The sequence below is a fragment of the Blennius ocellaris genome (assembly GCF_963422515.1).
Source record: "Blennius ocellaris genome assembly, chromosome: 12".
Taxonomy (NCBI): Eukaryota; Metazoa; Chordata; class Actinopteri; order Blenniiformes; family Blenniidae; genus Blennius; species Blennius ocellaris.
Window position 1 is genome coordinate 19609353 of NC_137661.1, and position 20083 is coordinate 19629435.

General features: G+C 41.1%; 2 protein-coding genes across 5 annotated transcripts; one reads left to right on the forward strand and one right to left on the reverse strand.

The window, feature by feature from the left end:
- The first annotated feature begins 372 nt into the window (after positions 1-372).
- serbp1a (SERPINE1 mRNA binding protein 1a) lies at positions 373-8760 on the forward strand. 4 transcript variants are annotated; one of them, XM_080506910.1, is made up of 9 exons: positions 373-737; positions 2081-2255; positions 2995-3135; positions 3303-3374; positions 4807-4881; positions 5059-5230; positions 6008-6052; positions 6164-6397; positions 7384-8760. In XM_080506910.1, exons 1-9 carry the CDS (start codon positions 482-484, stop codon positions 7438-7440), a joined length of 1227 nt encoding a protein of 408 aa, XP_080363036.1. In that variant the 5' UTR covers positions 373-481; the 3' UTR covers positions 7441-8760. The 4 variants fall into 4 exon arrangements, with proteins under 4 accessions (XP_080363036.1, XP_080363038.1, XP_080363037.1 ...); XM_080506912.1 differs by having other exon boundaries at positions 3306-3374; XM_080506911.1 differs by having other exon boundaries at positions 374-737; positions 5062-5230.
- Positions 8761-9932: 1172 nt separating this feature from the next.
- il12rb2 (interleukin 12 receptor, beta 2a) lies at positions 9933-20018 on the reverse strand (the record flags this gene model as incomplete). The annotated part of the gene is made up of 13 exons (XM_080506285.1): positions 9933-10704; positions 11351-11438; positions 11589-11685; positions 12696-12830; positions 13154-13294; positions 13428-13529; positions 13674-13856; positions 14827-15025; positions 15810-15883; positions 17815-17959; positions 18672-18817; positions 19129-19322; positions 20005-20018. The coding sequence occupies 13 exons, from the start codon at positions 20016-20018 to the stop codon at positions 10240-10242; spliced, it is 1983 nt and encodes a 660-aa protein (XP_080362411.1). The 3' UTR covers positions 9933-10239.
- Between the last annotated feature and the right edge of the window lie 65 nt (positions 20019-20083).

A 20083-nucleotide genomic window follows, 5' to 3' on the forward strand; every position in this document is an offset into this window, starting at 1 on the left:
AGATCACAAACTTATACATCATATTTTCCGTACTCGCTCTGTTCACAATGTCACCCGTTGATTTGCAGTAGGGGCGTAGTAAAGTTCGCTTGATTTGACTTTTTGGAGTCCACTTTTAGTCTTAAAACCTTCCCAAAGGGTCTACAACTGTTCCGTTGATTGGTTGCATTTCTTTTAAGAGCAGAATCAAGGACACGGCTTGTAAATGTGCGCGGCCACGCTTTACTTTGCTTATCAGACGCTTGTGAGCTCACGACCGAGCGGGGCATTGTGGGTAAGGTAGTTTTGAAGAACAGGTTCTTCCGTGAATGAGCCGCCAGGAAAACTACACGCCCCACCCGCGCTAACCGAAGAGTCCCGGATGTATATCGCGCCGGAAGAGAAGAAGGTCCTTTCCTAGCCATCTTGTGGCTTCATCTAGCGAAGTGCTCGCACCAAGCCTCGTAGAATCGGAGGAAAATCCTGCTGAAGGGGCGCCATCATGCCCGTACAAATGCAAGAAGGTTTTGGCTGTGCCATAGCCAATCGGTTCGACCAGTTATTTGACGACGAGTCGGATCCCTTTGAGCTGCTTAAGCAGGCAGAAGTGAAGAAGAAGGAGGCTCCAGCTCCTGGTGCCGCCAAGACTGCAGCTCAGGCTACCAAGCAGCCCAAAAAGGAGTCGCAGAAAGACAGAAAGGTCCCGTTGACCGACAAGAAAGAGGAGGTCCAGGCACCCGTACCACTCAAGAAAGATGGTAAAGCCATATTTACACTTTTTTAATGCGCGCCGTGGTGGAGGAGTGACCGTAATTTTTATGCTAAACGCTTTAGGCTGCTGGAACACTAGCTAACATTGATCCACCAGCCCGGTGACATGAGGTCTCTGCATTTTTGTGCCTCACTCGGCTGTCGCCTAACGGAAAACACGGGATTTTTAACAGGCGTGATTTTCAGTGATATGTGTGCGTCTCATGCGGCCCGCCGATAAAAGCAGTTTGCAGAAGGACTTGTTTTGGCTCGCCCGCCCCTCATTGGGCCTGGTTGAACTAGCGGAACCTGAAAGCCTGGCTAACGACAGACCGAGGAGCTGCGTGTCTGAATCCCACCTCCACCACCGTCCCAACACGATTCACCCCACCCGCAGCTCACTTTTTACCCCAAAACCCAGTCGGTCCAGCTCATTTTCTCCCATTATTGGCCATTATGCGAATATTTCTGTATTTTTTTAGTAATACTGTACACGTGCTAAAACACGTGACTGAAAATATAAATAATTTTGGTTGCTTTTTTTTTTTTTTTTTTAGGGAGGGTGGTGGGGTTTTATTGGACGCGTATTAAGAACCGTGTTCGGTTGTTGCAGAGCCGAGTCGAGTCGCTCGTGCACCTCGTGGTGTGAAAGCACAATCTCCAGACTTGCGCTTTCCATTGGCGCACAATAACGACGCGCGTCTGAGCAACTTCACTCCATTTCCTCGATTAATGTTTCACATGTGTAGCACGTATAAATGTGCTTACCAGCGTGCAATAATGTTTGCACTTAAGTGTTGCGGCCCGTCGTAAGTGAAAGCGAATGTACGACATGAGATTTCCAGTTCAGACCGAGATGCAGACCTACCTCCAGGCCATTATTATGATATCCCTCTGCCAAGTGGGCTCATATCTGTTCAGTTGGGAGAAGATTAGACAGGTGTGCCATCTTTGGTGCACCCAGCTGCTGTGGTGTAGTGGATGAGGTCTATTTTGGTAGCTCTGGATTGAGCAATAGGGTGGGACTAGTCGTGTCAGATTGGGCCTGTGGCTGCCAGCCATGTGCTCTACAGGGTTAAGCACCATGAATAAACTGTACTGCACGTTTTTGAATTGTCCTGATTGAAGAATAATGAATGATCACGCAGAAGACTTGTTTGTTCCATTTTGAGGTTATATTTTTGTTGATCAAATTGTGAAAGTAACAAAGTGATCAAGTAAGTGGCAGATGCCTTTCTTTGTTCACTAGTTTGATTCATTTGCTATCGCAATCACCTCTTCACCCCCTGGTCTCTGTCCTGATCTGTCAGTGTTGTGAGTCACCTAATATCTTTGTTTTGGTTCATTGTAGGTGCCGGTATGAGGAGAATGGGCCGGAGGCCAGAGGGTGATGGCCCCAGACCTCAGGGAGATGGGCGTCCCCCCACAGACAGGCGGCCTGTGGACAGGCGGCCACCCCGTCGCTTCGAAAGGCCTGCTGGTGAAGCTGGCGAGAAGCCTGAGGGCAGCGAATTCTCTGTGGAGAAGTGAGTTCACCTCTCATTCTTACTTTTCTTTATTGCCGAGTAACTAGTCAACAGAGGATGGGCATTGATTAACTGACCTCCGAGTGTATTTTACCGGCTTATTTCTTTTCTTCTAAAGACTAAAAGTGTTTACATTGCAGGGTGGGACAACAACTGTTTGAGGCGTTTCTCATAGTGATAAGAGTAACTTGTTTTGGGCCAACTACTGCAAGCACATAGCCCAGTTTGTCTCAGTCTTTTTGTTTTTAAGTAAAACTCGAACAACAAATTAAATGAAAGTGTTGGCCACATTGAAATTGGCTACAAGCATCAACAGTATTGGTATTTAAATTGGATGAATAAATACATTATAAATGGTGTCCTAATGAATGACATACAAGTAAGATGAGCATTCATACCCGTTAATGTGGTTTCAAATTGCTTTTATGGGGAAGCGCACGTATTTTTGCCATTTGTTACTCATATTTTTAGACCTAAATTAGTGCAAAACAGGTTAAATATTGCATTCACAGTTGTATTCACAGCTTATATCTCAAAAAGGCCCCAAAAAGTGACATTTTTAGTTTTTTTCCATTTATGTCTTTTTTAAGCCCATGTCTTGCAAATAATTAGGTGTTATTTGCTTATTTGGCCTTTTCTTTTATAAAAGTAAGTTATTGGGAGTGAAATTCTGAAGGACTTTAGGATTCGTAATGAATACACTTCAGTTGTTAATGTCTGTCTGAATGACTGTCTTTAGGCCCGTTGGTGATCGGCCAATGAGAGGCCGTGGCGGCGGCAGAGGAGGACGTGGCGGCAGAGGACGCGGCATGGGTCGCAGCGATGGCTTTGACTCTCGAGGAAAACGTGAATTTGACAGACACAGTGGCAGCGACCGATCGTGAGTGATTTTAATTTGGTGGGGGTTTTTTTTTTGTTTTTGGGTTTTTTTTTTGCCATCTGGAAAAATCCTCAAATGAGAAATTGACTGCGAGTCTTTTCACATCTAATGACTGTGATTTAATGGACTGCGTGTTGAGATCGTGGCTAAAGCAAATGTTGTTTCAGTAGTCTGAAAGGTGAGGAGAAGCGTGGAGGAAGCGGATCTCACAACTGGGGAACCGTCAAGGATGAACTGAAGTACGTTTTTAATTAGTTGCATCGTGCACTAATGATGGGTCTCGGTATTTCTTCTAATGTTGATGAGCTTTAACTTCTGATTCTACTTATGGAGATTGTTGTAATAATGTTCTACTTAGTTGAAAAAGCTGTTAATTATTAGCAGAAACTAAAACCACTTCAAGTTACTAATTAAACTCAATATTCTGGGGGGGAAATTCAGGTAGAACAGTGAGGGACTGCTACGGTCCATGGGACTTTAGACGCATCGCACCTGTAGACATTGATTGCCACAATGAAAGAAAATGCGCTGCGTTTTGTGTTTCTTTTGTTCTAGTGAACAGGAAGCTCTTCTGTCTAACCTTTAGGGATGTTTATTCTGAACTATTCCTCTTTTGACTAAGCAAACTAGTCAAGTAGTTTAAATGCTCAACAAACCAAAAATTTAGAACAGTTTCTAGTTGGACTGCACAATATTGGATATGTTCTGACCTTTTTAAAACAAAATGTTGCAGATTGTGATGCAGTACTTTACACCGACAACATTAAGTTATGATGATTTTTGTCAACCCGGTGATGCGACTTGCATGTAAACCACATTAATTTTTCAAAACATTTTTAAAGAAAAAACTGTTAACTCTAACATTTCGACAATAACTAATGCATGCTTTGTAATTAACCATTTCTGTTGCAGGAATAATGAAAGTGTGCTCCACAAAACATAAAATAGTCCCTATACTCTAAATGTGTCTTCGAAACCCTTTAAAAGCCTTTAATTACAGATATGTCCCATATCCTACTACGTGTTGCTCAAGTACTAGTCCGTTTTTGCTGTGGTAGCTTGAATATGATGGATGTACCCTTGACAAGTCAAGTAGAAACAGATATTGTGCCGCTGCTGTCAAGATGGGCTGTTGTCTTCTCAGATTTGTTGTAATAAAACATTAAATGAAAAACTAGCCTCAGCTTGACTAACTGGCACTGCAAGCAGCAGCTGTCGTTAAGTGCAAGTTACTACACAAATGCTTGGATTGAATGCTGATGTGCAATGTGCATTGCTTAATTAAGTGGCATCCATTTTTTTCCTCCGGCACGGCCTACATGTTGCCGTTGTTTTTCGTTTCCTTGGAACATTCTGTCAAAAGTGTGCTTATTCATTTTTTATTAAGAAAAATCCATGCATCCTATCGGGCTGTTTTAAAAAAAACTAAAAAACTACTCCTGCACTTCTGCAGGAAGACGAACTACAGTCTAATGGTTCTGTAGCTCCAACTAATGGCAAGATGGTAATATTTGTAGTTTAGACAAAAAAAGAGAGGGTGTTAACTGTTTAAACAACAATTAGTATTATTTGTACTAACAATTTCATTCTTTGAACCCTTTAATCACCATATTCAACAATTACGTTGGATTTTTAAATTCTGCTAGAATAATATTTTTTTTTTGTCTGCAGTGAGCTTGACCAGTCAAACGCCACTGAAGAGAACGCCGAAGGAGAAGAGCACCCGCCTGCTGACTCCGAGAACAAGTACGCTCCTGTTGGCTTTTATTCATTAGATTTTCTGTTTCTTGCATAGCTTTTAATGATAAACATGTAACTAGAATATAACCTGGGAATTCTGTCTTGGTGCTTGAGCCCATGGTTGTTTAAATGCTGCCTTCGAGATAATGGTGCTGATTGTGGTGTATTTGTGTGCGTGTGTTGAAGGGAGAATGAGGTTGAGGAAGTGAAGGAGGAAGGCCCCAAGGAGATGACTCTGGATGAATGGAAAGCCATGCAGGATAAGGAACGTGCCAAGGTGGAGTTCAACATCCGTAAGGCCAACGAGGGCGCAGACTGGAACAAAGGATTTGTGCTGCACAAGTCCAAGGCAGATGTAAGTACAAACTGCAATTATGTGAAAAGTGGAGATATCTTAGTCATTATGTTCTTATTCTTTACAAAAAATTAGGCGCTTGGAACACAGTTTGTCATGAACAGCTGAACATGCACATAGGAAAATGTGCTGCATGTGAATTTAATAGATGGAATCAGTTACTAAATTACTTACTTTGAATGTATTGCTATCAGTGTTTTGCTACTGAGATGCTGTATTTCCTCGGTCTATATTAAAACATGTACTAAGATGTTAGTTCTCCTTTATTTAAACAGTTTACATTAAGTGTTTGACAGACCACAGTATTATTTAATTCAATATTGGTCTGTAAGTGGTATAAAATATGTCTGGCCAGTAGTTGTGGCGTTTTCTGTAATGAAGCCAGGCTAATGCTTATTGTTTACACTCATGTGCCTTTTAGCTCTCCATCGTGTATTGGTAGAGACCTCATCAGTGTATCGCATACTTAGGAAGTGCTACTCCACTTATCCAAATGATTATGTGGTAAATTGTGTAGCTCTGTTTAGATCACTCTGAAATCCACAACTGAATAGTTGGGTAACTAATCAAGAGCGTTTCACTAATGTTGCATGTAGCAAGCAAAAAAACAAAACAATTTGCAAACGACGCCCTGAAATCTTGATACTCTGTCTAGGTTTTCTTGCATACATCGTAAAGTCCTCATTGAGGCATTTTCATACATCGTTGGGGGGCCACTGCTTTCATAGACTGAAAATTTGTTGATATTTTGTTAATGTTGGCATGTTCTCATCACAGGATAAGAAAACTGAACTGATTGAACCCGAGGCTGAAGAGCACAAGGTGAGATTCTGTTATGCTGCTCTTGTATCAAAACTCAAATCACTGAAGTTGACGGCTCGTCAAAGTTGCTACGGAAAAACAAACCCTACTTCAATCTTCTGTCCGATTCAGGGAGATGATGAGCACCACTTCCGCAAGCCAGCCAATGACATTACGTCCCAGCTGGAGATCAACTTTGGAGATCTTGGACGTCCAGGCCGCGGACGCGGTGGACCTCGCGGTGGCCGGGGAGGCCGCGGCCGTGGTGGCGGTCGTGGTGATAGTCGTGGAGACGGCGGTGGTGTTAGCGGCAGCAGTGGTGCCGACGTCGCACCCAGGCCAACCCGTGGTGGAAGGACTGACAAGGTATGCGATGTATATTTTAATTATTTTATCTTGATTTCTCTGTGGTCCGGGTTGAGTTTGGTGGGTGAATGGTGGCAGCTGTGTTTACATGAACACAACTAATTCATATCAGTCTTATTGGACTAAATGCTTCATCTAAACACGTTTTGGAAGATTCCAAGTTGCTTTGGTTTTGTTCTGAGCAAATAGGGTAGTTCTAGCCTCTTCTGATCACACCTTCCTAGTTGGGGATGAAATTATCTTTATTGTGCATCTCTTAAGTACTGTAAACATCTCGTGCTTCTTTGATCCAGTTTGGTGGAAAATGGCTTTGGCGTGATTGGTTAAGTAAGAAAACAACACTGCTCTCCTACATAGTTGTCTTTTCCTGGTCAAACCTTGAACACAGAGTTTCTTTGGTGTTGCAGCTTTGGTAAGAAAGTTCCATTAGCTGAGCTTAAAAAAAATTCCATCTGTAAAGCTGGCCGACTATGGTGAAGCTGGATGAGGGAAATAAAGCGACCCTTACAAATGTCCAGTGTTGCTATGCAACACATTGTCAAAGTGATCCACTCTCTGAATCCAATGATACTCTGGGTGCTTGTTAAAAAAAAAAAAAATGCTCATCAGTCTGATCACTTCTTTCAGTGTTCATTTTGTTAGAAAGAGTTGACAAGTCATCCATCTGTCAATGCAGATGGATTTTGAAGCGTTTCAACCATTGTCGCGTTAAGTTTCTCCTGCTCCTTGTTTGTCACTCAGTGCGCCATTTTGTGGCATAAATTTGTATTGGAACAAGCTCAATAACCTCATGTTGGTTGATTTCACAAGAATCACAATCAAATTTCAGATGACATTGTTTTGTCATGTTAGACATTTAATTTAAAAGGTGAATATCTGTCTGCGTTTGAAATCTTAATGAAAATGGTGTTAACGTATATTTCTGTCGATGAAACTTATTACAATGTTCAGCCTTTCTGAATTGTACTTGTCATTTTTTCCTGCAGTCGTCTGCATCGGTGCCAAACGTGGACGACCCGGAGGCCTTCCCAGCCCTGGCCTGAGCCCCGGCTGTTGACCCTCAGGCCTACAGGAGCCTCCTGAGCACCTCCACTACGAGGCTTGCATGTTCCTGGATCCTTCAGCAAAGTGAAATGGAGAAGACTGTCATTAACTATGACACTCGATGTGAGGACTGAGTTTTGCCCATTAAAAAGAAAACGAGGATTTAAAAAAAAAAAAAAACAAATTAACAAAAAAAACAAAAAAAAGGACTTCTTGCTACTCTGAAGCAACTTATTGGTAGAGGTTTTGTACTTGGAACAAAGTAGCAGGGATGTTTTCATACAGTATTTTTTTCAGAGGTTATGCATTGTCCATTGATAAATTTTTTGTAATTGCTGCTTGAGAATATGCATTTTGAGTTATAAGCATAGGAGTCTTTAGCTTGGTGTGTGCCATTGCTTGCTTATTTTTAAATAGGCACTGTGGAGTTTCAATCCAAGCTCATTAGCTCCGCCACAGCAGGTATTTCTGAAGACGTTAGAGTTTCATTCAATGAGATTAAAGGAGTGGGTTCCTTCAGCACTGGGGTATTGTTTTATATTTTATACAAGAGGTTTATTCTTGTATGATTTTAAGTAACTATATTCAAGAATTCTTTCAGTGGCTGTATTTCTCGTGGTGCAAATTGGACATCTCTTGATCTCCAATTGAGGAATGGGGCTTACATTTGAAAGCTTTGGTGAAATTATGCCTAAATCTGGATTTATGCTTTTAATGTAATTGAATGAGTGGATCAACATTGGGTTCTTTCATTGGGGGAAGTTATTGGTTTACTCTTCCTCTAAATTTGTAATGATTCTCAGACATTTAGTGGAGCTGAAAGTTATTACATGTGTTATGATTTACTTGTATTTGGGGTGCTATTTACCAGCTAACGTATCTTCCGCATCAATACTCAATACTCATTTCATCCTCTTGAGCCATGTTCTTGTCAGCCGTTGCCTCACTTCTTGCGTTTGAGTGAAAAGGAGGCAGGGAACTGTTGTTACACAGTCGTGATGTGGCTGCAGTCCTCTGAAAGCCCTCAGCCAGCCCCCCCCCCCCCCCCCCCCAGCTCCTGGTCTTTGTTTACACACTCCACTGGAGCGTCCCTCCACAGATGTAACTTGAGCTCAACTTCAGTTTGCCTCTGCAGTCTGTCCTCCGCTGGTATTTGTCTCCTCTGTTGCCCTGCAGCCTCCACAGTGGCACCACTGCATAATTGCTCTGAAAGAAATACAGTTGTCCATTGTGTGGAACAACTGAAGTTATTTACAAATGTGTGAATTCCAGCCCTGCTATTAGAGACCTCTGTCGGTAAAATAAAGATGGTCGGTAAATTTTTTGCATTGTCGCATTTTTTTGTCCTGCCTGCACAGAAACTTTCAGGCTCGTTCTGTTCGCACCCTCTTTGGTAAAACTTCCTCTTGTCTGTGTGCAGGTGCAACTAACAAAAAGTAAATTTTCAACATAATTAAAATGTAAGACATACATGATTAACTATAAAAATGGGTAACTGAATTTGGTACAGCCACTTTAGATCATAAAGGCAGGTGAGAAGGATGAACTTTGGTTTAGAACCAAGATACGCAGCACAACCTGTTGGACAACATTGAGACATGCTTTCTCCGAATTGTTTACGAAGCTGGCTCCACACTGCACCGTGTATTAACCAGTAATTAATCGTGGAGTGGTTGAACTTGACCTCATAAGCATGAAGTCAAAAGTACACCACCTCTTGAGGATTAGGAACAAACATTCCCTCGTCCCAAACATATTTCCAGATGCTGATCACTCTGAAACCTGTGGGTGGGGACAACCACTGTAATACATGCTTTGTGATTAGTACTCAGGACAACCCCTCCCTGTGGGACCATGAAGAGAATAGGGTGAAAACATAAAATGGTTAACTTTGTCTCTGCTGTTCTCCCATATGTGCATAACAAGTCTGCTTCCTGCAGTGATGCTGTGGCCTCACACTTTTATAAATGCAACACTGAAGTAAAAATAGAAAAGTCAGTCACAAACCTATTGACAGAGGAACCACATTTTTATTTAGTCCGTTTTTATCATAGATAAGGTATATATTTGACCATGAGAGAAGAGGGACTTACGGCTGGAATAGTCGTGCTTTTCTCTTCAAAAGTACCTTAACTCCTCATTCTAATGTCTATCTTGACAGAATGATCAACAAAAATTGGACAATTAGTGCTCTTTAGGAAACACATAATGGGAGTAGCAGAGCCTCAGCTCGCTAACAAAATCATGCTCATGATTCCGAGTTGACCTAAACATTTTCAGAGCAGATTTTTACCAAGAATTAAACATTCATGCATGGAACACAATATTTAAAGGAAAAACAAGATGGAAGGTATCTGAAGTCACTTTAAAGTAAATACAAACAACAGTCTACATGTCGAGAAAACCTATCTGGGAATGAAATAATAATGAAGCCTTCATTAAGTACATAATTTAACCTCGGCTGAGAGAATATCAGCTGTGCTGTCATTAGTTTAGCTGTGCCATTAGTGTGTTCAGTGATGAAAACACTTGTAATGCGTAAATGGAAAATGTACATTTCAGGTATGTGTTGATAACTGTAACTGAAGCTGAAACGTGAGCAAGAAACCTTTTTTTTTTATTTATCCATCCTGGTTTCAGTAAGTAAAGAGGTAGTTCATTCATGCACATCACATCTAACTGCTTCTTCAAAAATGTCCTTCAACCTAAATCCAGTCGCCGCCTGCAGTCACTGTCACCGCGGCTCGGTGAGTCAGTGGCGCTCATCTTGGAATTGAATTTGCAGAGAAGCTCAGACTTCAGATGTCCAAGTTTTGAAAGAAGTCACTGCAGTCGATTTTCACTGCATCCAGAGTCAACTTCCCTCCGAACTGCAGCGTCTCCATGAAGATGTTCTGGCTGGGGAAGAAATCCATGTCGACAAACTCTTCCTCCCTCTCCTCATCTTCGTCCTCCTCGTCCAGATTTCCATGTGACGAGATGTAGTCGGCGGTCGTGCTCGTGTCCATGGAGGTGTGCGTTTGTTCAGAGCTGTCGGAGTCCTGGGAAAAGCTCTTGATGTACGTGGTCAGAGGGTAGAGCAGCGCGGCGGGCTCGGTGTCGTGGCTCGGCCTCGTCTGATGAAGGAGCTGCGAGGAGGTGAGTTTAACTGCTGGGGTGTCGCCGCTCGGCCGGGGCAGCTCCTCCACATCCACCAGGATGGGCTCCTGCTCCTCCTCAGTTTCAGTGGAGCTGCTGAGCTGGAGCTGGAGGTTAAGTTCACCCTGTTGGGAAGGAAGACACTTGATGAGCTGAAGGTCAACGGGGATTACAGAGGTTACAGAGACCATGCTAATCCTTTATTTAGACAACAAAAAACACTGAAATTTAAAGATTTAGTAGAGTATAACCTTCTAAAAACCATGTTTAAAGCTCATCTGGAAATTTTACCGAACAAATTGCAAAACAGATTCGCCAAGAGAAAAAGTAGATATGAAGTTTTTTACAAAACCCAGGTTTCAATCGGCCGTAATGGAAAAATGCATCTTAATCGAAGGAGTCAGTCTGTGGAACAGTCTTGATTGTAAAATTAAAACTTCTAAATCCATTGATGTATTTAAGAAACTTGTTAAATGATCAATGTTACAGAAATACGACACTGCGGAGTAGCAGATCTACCTTATTTATTTATTTTGTGTTTGATGTTTTGGAAAAAAAAACAGCTGCATGTGACAGCTCGAATGAAATGAACTGGAACTGTAAACGATTTTTGTGTTGATAAGGGGCAGACATTATAAGTTTTACTTCTTTCTGCTCCTTTTCATTCATATGAAATGCTGTTGTTGCATTGTTTTAAATGAATGAAATAAATAATGAAATGAAATGAAATTACGCGGCAGCTGTGTTTGTGTATTGCTTTTACATAATCACCTTTTCTTGGGAACACTCCTTTGCCCATTTGCTGTTTGCAGGATCAGGCACAACATCGAGCAGGATACACTGGAAAAGCTCCCAGAACCTGAGCAGAAAGGTGGAAAATGACCACACGATAATCTGCAGCACAAGCAGTCTTTGACGACTTTGTGGTTTTTCATCTGCACAACTAGAGACATGAAGTGGTATGAATAACTTTGGTCTGTATAAATCTATAGGGTTGTTACTTGCATACCTTTGCTTTACCGTTGAACTCTGGTATAAACACAGGAGTAACAGGCCAACGACGGCGACAACTACACACCCCAGCAGAGTGGACAGGGGCGTCTCCTCTGCAACAATAAACATGATGATTTAAGATGGCAGTGTAGAAACACAACTATTTTTAGAAAATAACATTTACACAGCGGACTAGAATACTGAAAGTTTACACCTGTAATTCTTCAGATTGAAGTGATTCTGATATGGCTAATACGAGACAAAAGGTTTCACTCATAACAGCAGCTTCTTTGTAAGAGCTCTAAATGGCTGTTCAATTTAAAACCGCTGCTAACATGTAATAAGATATCTGCAACCACACAAGACATGAAGAATAAACATGCTTCCCAATGACGACTGGATCTATTCCTCGCTGACATTTCACAGTGTACCATGAAAACATGGCAGCAACAACAGCTTCAAATGAAACCTAATAACAATTAAACCCACAAATGCCTTAAAATCTACATTTCCTCATTTCCAGATTTACAACTTCACAACTCTAAGAGCTAAAAGTGTTTTTTGAGCTCCAATAAGATTTTTATTTTGCAGAACTGAATGAGCGAACGTGATTAATAGTGTGAAGCGCATTGGGGACTGCTGAAGCAGTGGGGGGAAAAAACTATATATACGTGAAAATCCATTTAACATTCATGATTATCCTACATTCACCACTTGTACTGGTTTAGCAAACTTACAGGGAGCTGATTGCAGCTGACTAGGGGTGAACGCTGGATACACCCTGGCCAGGACATCACAGCTCAAATGCAAAGACCCATACAACTGAACACACTTAGTTGAAGCAATTCATGACACCCTGTCAAACTCAAACATACAGGCTTTTGTATAGGTTAATGCATGACCATCTAACATGAGCCATCCACTTTATCTATAAAGAATCATGAGCTGGGTTATTTTCAAACGGTAGTTTTTCAACCACTGACTTCCTATTTAACCAATAAACACGAGAGTTTAATTGATCTTCTAAGATGAATCTTTCACAGAGAGCAAATGAGTGTATCTGGTCCCCGAGGTACAGTGTGAGTGTTCCAGTATAGAAGAATACCCTTGAAAAGATGCTTACGTAGCACAATGAAGAGCTTGGCTTTCCGACTTCTCGGCCCCTCCCCTTTTGCAGTTGAAGCGGTCATCCATAGGTTGTAGTCACCTGTGGACAGGTCGCGGATTATGGCCGTCCTTTGTGATGCAGGCTGAGACACTAAAAAGAGGTTAAAAATGTACATTTCAGAAAATGTTTCTTTTCTGCAAGTGACAAACGACTCACAAACATCAGTCCAGTATAAATATTTCAATCAAATTTGGAACCATAAGAACATGGCTTGTGTTTATATACATTTATAATGTGTTTCAAATTTTCAAGTTTTCAAAGTGATAAATGGAATTGTCAGGTCAGTAGTTTTCAGGTCGTGTCACATCCTGTGCACACAGTGCTCACAAATAAAATCCTTTTTAATCATTTCAAAGGTGTCTCTTTCTTGGTGTCTGACATATAAACACTTAAATTGGTTTTACTGTTCTTACACTTCTGGATTCTTCTTTCGACCTCTAAATACAAGGTATAGTTGGTGATACAACCGCCACGCTGACGCCTCGGAAGCTCCCAGGTCACTTTCACCTTGTTTCCATCGACCGTGTCATTGAACTTTGGGCCAGATGCTGGAGCTGTAAACAACCAACATTTAATTGCAATACAAAAGTATAAGCAACTTAGAAATTCACTTGTATAACATTAATTTAAAAGTAATTGGTATATTTGTAGGGTTAAGAACAATTATTAATGTCTTTTAGGGCTTACCTTCCTCTGAAATGGCAACAGCTTTGAACCTGGTCCCACTCCCTGAGCTGTCCTTATGTAAATCATACACTGCTCCCTCATAGCACTCAAACGGCCTCATATCTGTGGAACCGACACAGCGGAGAATTTTTTCCCCCAGAAATCAGTGATAATGAAAAGGGGAACACACACAAAAAAAAGCAATCAAACTATTGATCTCTGTTGTGCATGCTATCCCGTTTAACGTTATTTACTTTAGATTCCCACCTGAAATGAGAGCGTGGTTGTCATTGTTGCTCAGTCTGACCCATCTGATCTCCTCCAGCCTGCGGCCCTGAGGATACCACTCCACCACATAGCCAGTGGGAAATGGTGCAGTTCCAGGCGTCCTCCAGGAGATGGCGACACTGTTGTTGCTTTGTGCTACGCGCACATCTTGAGGGGGGTTACCTGAGCATGTTTTTAAGACTGTGGGTGAAAACCGAAGTAGCAACACAAAACATTCGTGCTGTGTTTGCAAACCGCTTCAGCACTGTATGAGCTCGATTTGAAAAAGTCCTGTATTGCAAAATGCAAAAAAAAAAACATGGCTTCTCTTGGAGGTTAACAGCTTTGCACGTGTCACCCACAGTGGTGGTGGTGGTGGGGGGGATTCTAACCAGCAGTTTCTCTAGTTTACTCCTTAATGTTCAATCAACTTATAATCTACAATAAACAGATACAAAATCAGGCAAAATTCAAATGGTGGAAAACAAGAGAAAGTCACTTAATCGTGCCACTTTTCCTATTTCAGTAGTTTTATCTGCTGCTACTGTGTTTCTTTTACCTGTATAGTGTCTTCACAATAAAAAAAAATCCTTACAAAACAAGTGAGTGGTAGGTATGACTACACCAAGATAAGTGAAACTGTATTCATTGTTCAGTACCAGTAACTCAATGTCTGCAACAACAAATGGAAAAAGTTGTAAGATGAACATCTGAAACTAGTGACAATTTGGAGATTAAAAATGTGATTTCCAAACTATTGTTTGAACTTTGCAGAGTAGTATTTAAGCTTATAAATAAGTTTTATCCTAATAACCAGTCAGATGGTCCAATAAACCATGCAACATCAAAACGTAGAGGAAAAGCAACAGAATGAAATACAAATGTATGAATGAAAACTTTGTTTTGTGTCGTTTTTCTTCTTCTTAGGGAACGCCACAGAAGATTTGGTGTTATTTTTAGATTTTAAGAAAATCACTTCCACTGAAGTATTTGCCACATTTTTATATTGGTATTTTTCCATGAAAAAACGTATTTCTCTACAGGGGGACTGGCTCTCTTGGTAATCAAAGGTCATAAAAGCTCACAGTGACTATTTCATAATGGTCTAATAACAATCAGTCAAAGGAATAGCTTTTTTGAAATTCTCATTTACCTGGGATGCGTCGTGTCCTTATTTTAGCAGGAGGGGACGACCCTTTGGAGTTGCGCGCCCAAACTGTCACTTCACAGTCGGTACAGTGAGAGAACGAATAATTACTGACATCTGCGCTGAGCTTGGTGGGGCTCAACTTTGGGTCGATGCTGACTCCGTACTCTATGATCTTCCCTCTGGAGATGGAAATGTTCGCCTCCTGAAATTAGACGGATCTTTGAAAGTAAATCATCGATTGAAGACTTAAACTCACGGTTACACTGTAAATTAAAGAGTTGCAGAGCAGAGGGAAAAGGAAAAGATCAAATGAGCTCTGTAGTCACATATCACTAAAAATCAACATCACGTGAAGACGAGTACGTGAGACTCATCACTTCTGTTCAGCTCCTCTTTTTCTTGTAAACTGAAACTGCGGTGTCTATTCTCAGGTTTCACATACCTCTTACTGTCTTCATACCCACACCGTGTGTGTGTGCGTGTGTGTGTACATCCTCATATGTATACGTATATGAGGATGTCACACCTCAGAAGTGGTCAATGGTTGACCTTTACTTTATGCAGAACATAGTCTTGAAGCAGGGAGATCAGAAAGTATTACTATAGTTACAACACCGCACACACACACACACAGAGTGAAAAAGAGGAGCGGGTGCACATGGAGCATAAACCCTCTGTCTGACTCACAAAGTGATGAGCTGTCAAGAGCTGTTCTAAGTTTTAAAAGTGAAGTTGGATCGCACATCTTACCCTGTTCACACGTCAAAGTGTCTTTGAGAAAGACACTGAATCCCAAGTCGCTCCCAATGGTTTGTGAGCACCTTACATCGCCATTTGTGCATGAGTGTGAGAGTGACGGCATGCACGGAATGCGCGAATGGTGGAAAGCAACATGTGTGGAAATGCACTATATAGGTAAAGTCCATTTCTAAATTACAGACACTGGATCAGATTATTATCTCGTCTTGCAATGGTTTAAAACTTACCTTCCAATAAACTTGCATGGATTTAATGTCAGACTCAGATTCAGTGAACCACACGTCCAACTCTTTAGCAGGAGCTAAAATGAAGGAACAAAACGAAATCAACAAATCAATTGAGAATGCTGATAATGAAGAGTGGTTTGGCTATGTAGAATTGAAATGGTTTTCCAAAGAATATATGTGCGGGTATCACAAGTATTAAGATTTCCTCATCAGTCATCGGTTGTACATGAAAATGACAAACATTCAGAATGCAGCCCTACAAACTCTGACAGCAATGAGTCACAATTCCTTGAAATTGCAGGCCAACTGGATCAGTCTGAAAAGTACGTCTGCTTCAAAATATGTGGTTTGCAGCAGTTTGTTTATTTTAAACAAATTCTTCATATATCCTGAAAGTAAACTAGCTGACATCTTGGAGAGTACAAGATCTGCAGCTTTAGCAGCTGAGGGGACTTTTCCTTTATGACAGTAATATGAGGACCTGCTTGCAGAAGTACGGAAAGGAAAAGGTCAAGTTGCTTTGTAATCTGTGTACAGACTGGAGGAAGAGCTTCTTAAATGTGAACACTCCATGTTTTTGCACCGTTGTGTTGATCTGTGCTTGCAGATGAGCCAAGGAGGCACAAAATGAATAGAGTGACTTTAATGTTCTTCTCCCCCAAACTCAACGGTGAATTCTCTAGTCAGCCATAACAACAGTGGAATCTACCCAAGTGTCCATCCATGCATAATCTACTCAGGTTTACAGTGACAATGAGAACAATTGTCCATATATTGTAGTGCCAGCTTCTTGTTGATTGTTAACCACTCAAGGCAAATACTTTTTGATTACTTCAAATGATGTGTGAAAATTGAGATTATTTAGTCAGTTCTCCACCTTCTCTTTGGCAAATGTGAAAAAAAAAAATTGTTATCTCTGAAATCTGCACGCACACCTAAACCTTGTAAATGAGCTCAAATATACTACGTGCTACCTCTGTTTAAAGTAATGGAGGAAAGAATCACGAGCACTTCATCATAACTGTTTGTCTCCTGATGTCTCGGCTCTGTTTGTGAATGACCAGGAATTGGTCTTCGCTTCAGTTTTCAAATTACTACATTAAAGCTGCACTTGTACACATGTGACTCTTTTCACAAGAAGAGGTCAAACATAGCTCGCTGTGGTTGATTATATTATTGAAGAGTTTCATATGTCTATCAGTGACTCGCAGCAAAGTCTGTGCTACGAGTTTAACTGTGATTAAAGGAGCAGTGACATTTACTTCAACATGTGAACATAGAGATGAAAAGCGTCTCGTATTTTTTTTTTTTTTTACGGTCAAAATGTAATAATAATTAAAAAAAAAAGCATAAACAAAAACTCTAGTCCTAATCTAAAAGGATTACCTAACAGAATTTGTTGCAGCGAAGGCCTTTCAGAAAACGTCACTTGAGCCCCTCCCTCCTTGACTTCTGCTATTGCATCTGGTTTATGAGAAATGATCATCTCTCACTGCTGCACACTCACAGCTTGCATATATCTTCACACCATCAACATGCAGACGTATTTTCCATAAAGCTTTCATGTCTCCTTTCTAACTTCATCTTTACTGGTTTGTTCAACTGAGCTTTGTTCCATGTTCTTTTTTTTTGGAATGCTGATCTTCTTTGCTGCTTTGTACAGACGCAACTGAAATCAATTAAACTAACCTAAAAAACTATGACTAAACAAATCATCAGCTGCTTGCCTACGTACCGATCATGATCTTATCGAGACAATTTGTTTACATTGTGGCTCAGTTGGTGGTGAACTAGTAAGTGTTCAAAACCCCAGAGGAAAACGGATATTACTGCGTGTGCTGATACTCTAGATAGATAAAGAGCCGTGCGGATACTGTAAAAGCCTCTCTCGATCTGATTGACTGGAGGCAGCCAGCCACTGATTTAAAAACAAAACAAACAAACAAACAAACAGTAAACAGAAGCAGCAGTTTGCAGAGCTGCAGGTGACCATGTGGTTGCTTACCCTCTTCTTCAGTCCAGCTGTCAGTGTTCACGCTCCACTCACTCCACAGCCCGGTGCTGAATTTGGATCGGGCTCTGAAATGGTACAACTTGAAAGGCTCCAGAGAACGGATGGTCCAGCTTCGAGAGGACTTCATCTGCATAACCTGTAAATGAAGAATTTATCTTCCATGGATTTTTTTTTTATTCTGACAGGCACAGCAGTGTGGTCCCTACTTCTGAGATCTGTCGTAAAACTTTGCTATTTAATAAAGCTTATCGTTTGGACTGACTCAAGTCAACAAGCAGCTTTTATTAGTTCAGTTTTTAAAGGTTTTGACTGCCGGGGGAAGTTCCACAATGCACTGAGCAAGGCTCCCTCCTTCCTCTCTGTACTTTCCTGCAGGACCTCTGATAGTGTAACTGAAGGTTTATGACCTATGACTCACACCTGCATCCATTCTGCAGCAGGTGTATTAGCCTGCAGACAAATTTGTTACTACTAGTTTCTTGTCCTCTGGTTTATTACTAGTAAAATGGTGATTTCTACCTCTCTATTGTCTGTGTCTGCTCTGTATTAGTGCCATGAGATGGCTGTGTTTTGATTGAAGATATATAAACAAGACTGACTTAACGTCAAATGTTCCATGTTTCACACAGAGTTTGCTTTAGGTTATCAGCCTGCATTAAAAACTCCTGTTGGGGATAAAAAGTTAAAACTTGTGTTTGTTTTCAAACTGTGCACATCATTGTGGGTTCAGTGCGTCACACCACAACAGTGCCACTCATATCTGTATTCAGCTTTGAGTAGTCAGGGGACCTATGAGATCCTCCAGCAACTGTTTAGTCACAAGGGTTTTAATAAGTTCTTTAACATACTGAGTTTGGTTGATGAGTTTTCCACGTCTCCTGGTCGGGTTGGTATTGGATCTCCACGTATTCGGTTCTCACAGACTGCTCCACTTTGATGATGCACATCCGGGAAGAGCAAGCCGGCTGGCCAAGAACAGGAGAGGATGGCATAGCTGCTGACCAACACATGAGTGTAATCAGACAATTTCTAAACATCAATTCTGTGCAGATTTGAACACCAGCCTCGATTGACTTTTTCAGCTTTTGATGGCTACAGGACCGGGTTTTCTTTGCATCCTTGGGGAGGAGGATAGGAACCAATAATTATCCTGAACTTTAAGATTCTAATAAAAAAAAAAAAAGTGTCTCGTCTGCAAAGATAGTGAGTAATCCTGGTCACAGTCTAGTCGTTATGATCACATGACTTGAAACATAATTGAAACTATACCATTCTTGAGGGATGAAGCTCAACTGTGAGTCTTACCAATGTCGCTGAGGGTGTAGTTAAAGATGGAGGAATTCACACTGGCCAGCTTGTTTTCGGCATGGACCCACACTGAGATACGCTGCACAGATCTGGGCACAGTGAAACTGGCTGATAGGGACTCAGTTCCCTTAGTCGCCCTCGCACTGCACGGCACTGGCCCATTTGAGTTCTCCCCGGCTGAGGTTGTTGCCCTAAAACACACAAAGCCAAGTTTCATCTGACAGTACACACTAGTACACTTTATAATTTGTTATCATTGAGTAGATTATTTGGAAAATGGAAAGTCCCTTAAGTCGCTCACCACAGCACAGAGGTGGATAGAAGAAAGGTGTTGCGTCCTTTGTCCCAAGTACAAACAACATCTCCACTTTGATTTGTATTGATTTTGTAGATGCATGAAATGAAATGTGGTTTTTGTGGTGGATCTGGTGGCCCAAACAACAACAACAAAGACAATAATTTAAATATTTTGCTTAAAATGCTCCTCATTTAAAGACAGAATTATCATAACGTGTTTGTATTCAATAAACCCAAAACACACACTCAAATCTTATGGGTCCATATTTGGTAATTCATTCTTTTGAAAAGTAAAGTCTTTACCATATGTTTCATACTCACATCCTGTGGAGATGTCCAGTCCACAGGAGTCCAATGAGGAATGTTGACACTCGCAGATGAAAGTTTTGTTTATTGTTATGTTTGACACATTAAAATAAAAAGTCGTGGAATTAAATTTGTGGGGGTTCTTCTCAATGGTAGAATGTTCTTTCATGGAGATCTTGCACTTGTACTTGAAAACACAAAACACCTGAAAACTGTGACCTCGTTGAATCACAGGTCCAACACTGGACCAGATGATACAGGATTTTTCACCTAAAGGCAGACATAAGTCGTTATATACACTGGACTAATGCATATTCATTAAATTACAATTTATTATTTATTTTTTAAA

Bases quoted from the DNA above. Each gene is read 5' to 3' on its own strand.
- serbp1a (XM_080506910.1), top strand. From the start codon at position 482: ATGCCCGTACAAATGCAAGAAGGTTTTGGCTGTGCCATAGCCAATCGG. The intron at 3,375-4,806 runs GTACGTTTTTAA...TTTTGTCTGCAG, and splicing joins ACCGTCAAGGATGAACTGAA to TGAGCTTGACCAGTCAAACG. The intron at 4,882-5,058 runs GTACGCTCCTGT...GTGCGTGTGTTG, and splicing joins CCTGCTGACTCCGAGAACAA to AAGGGAGAATGAGGTTGAGG.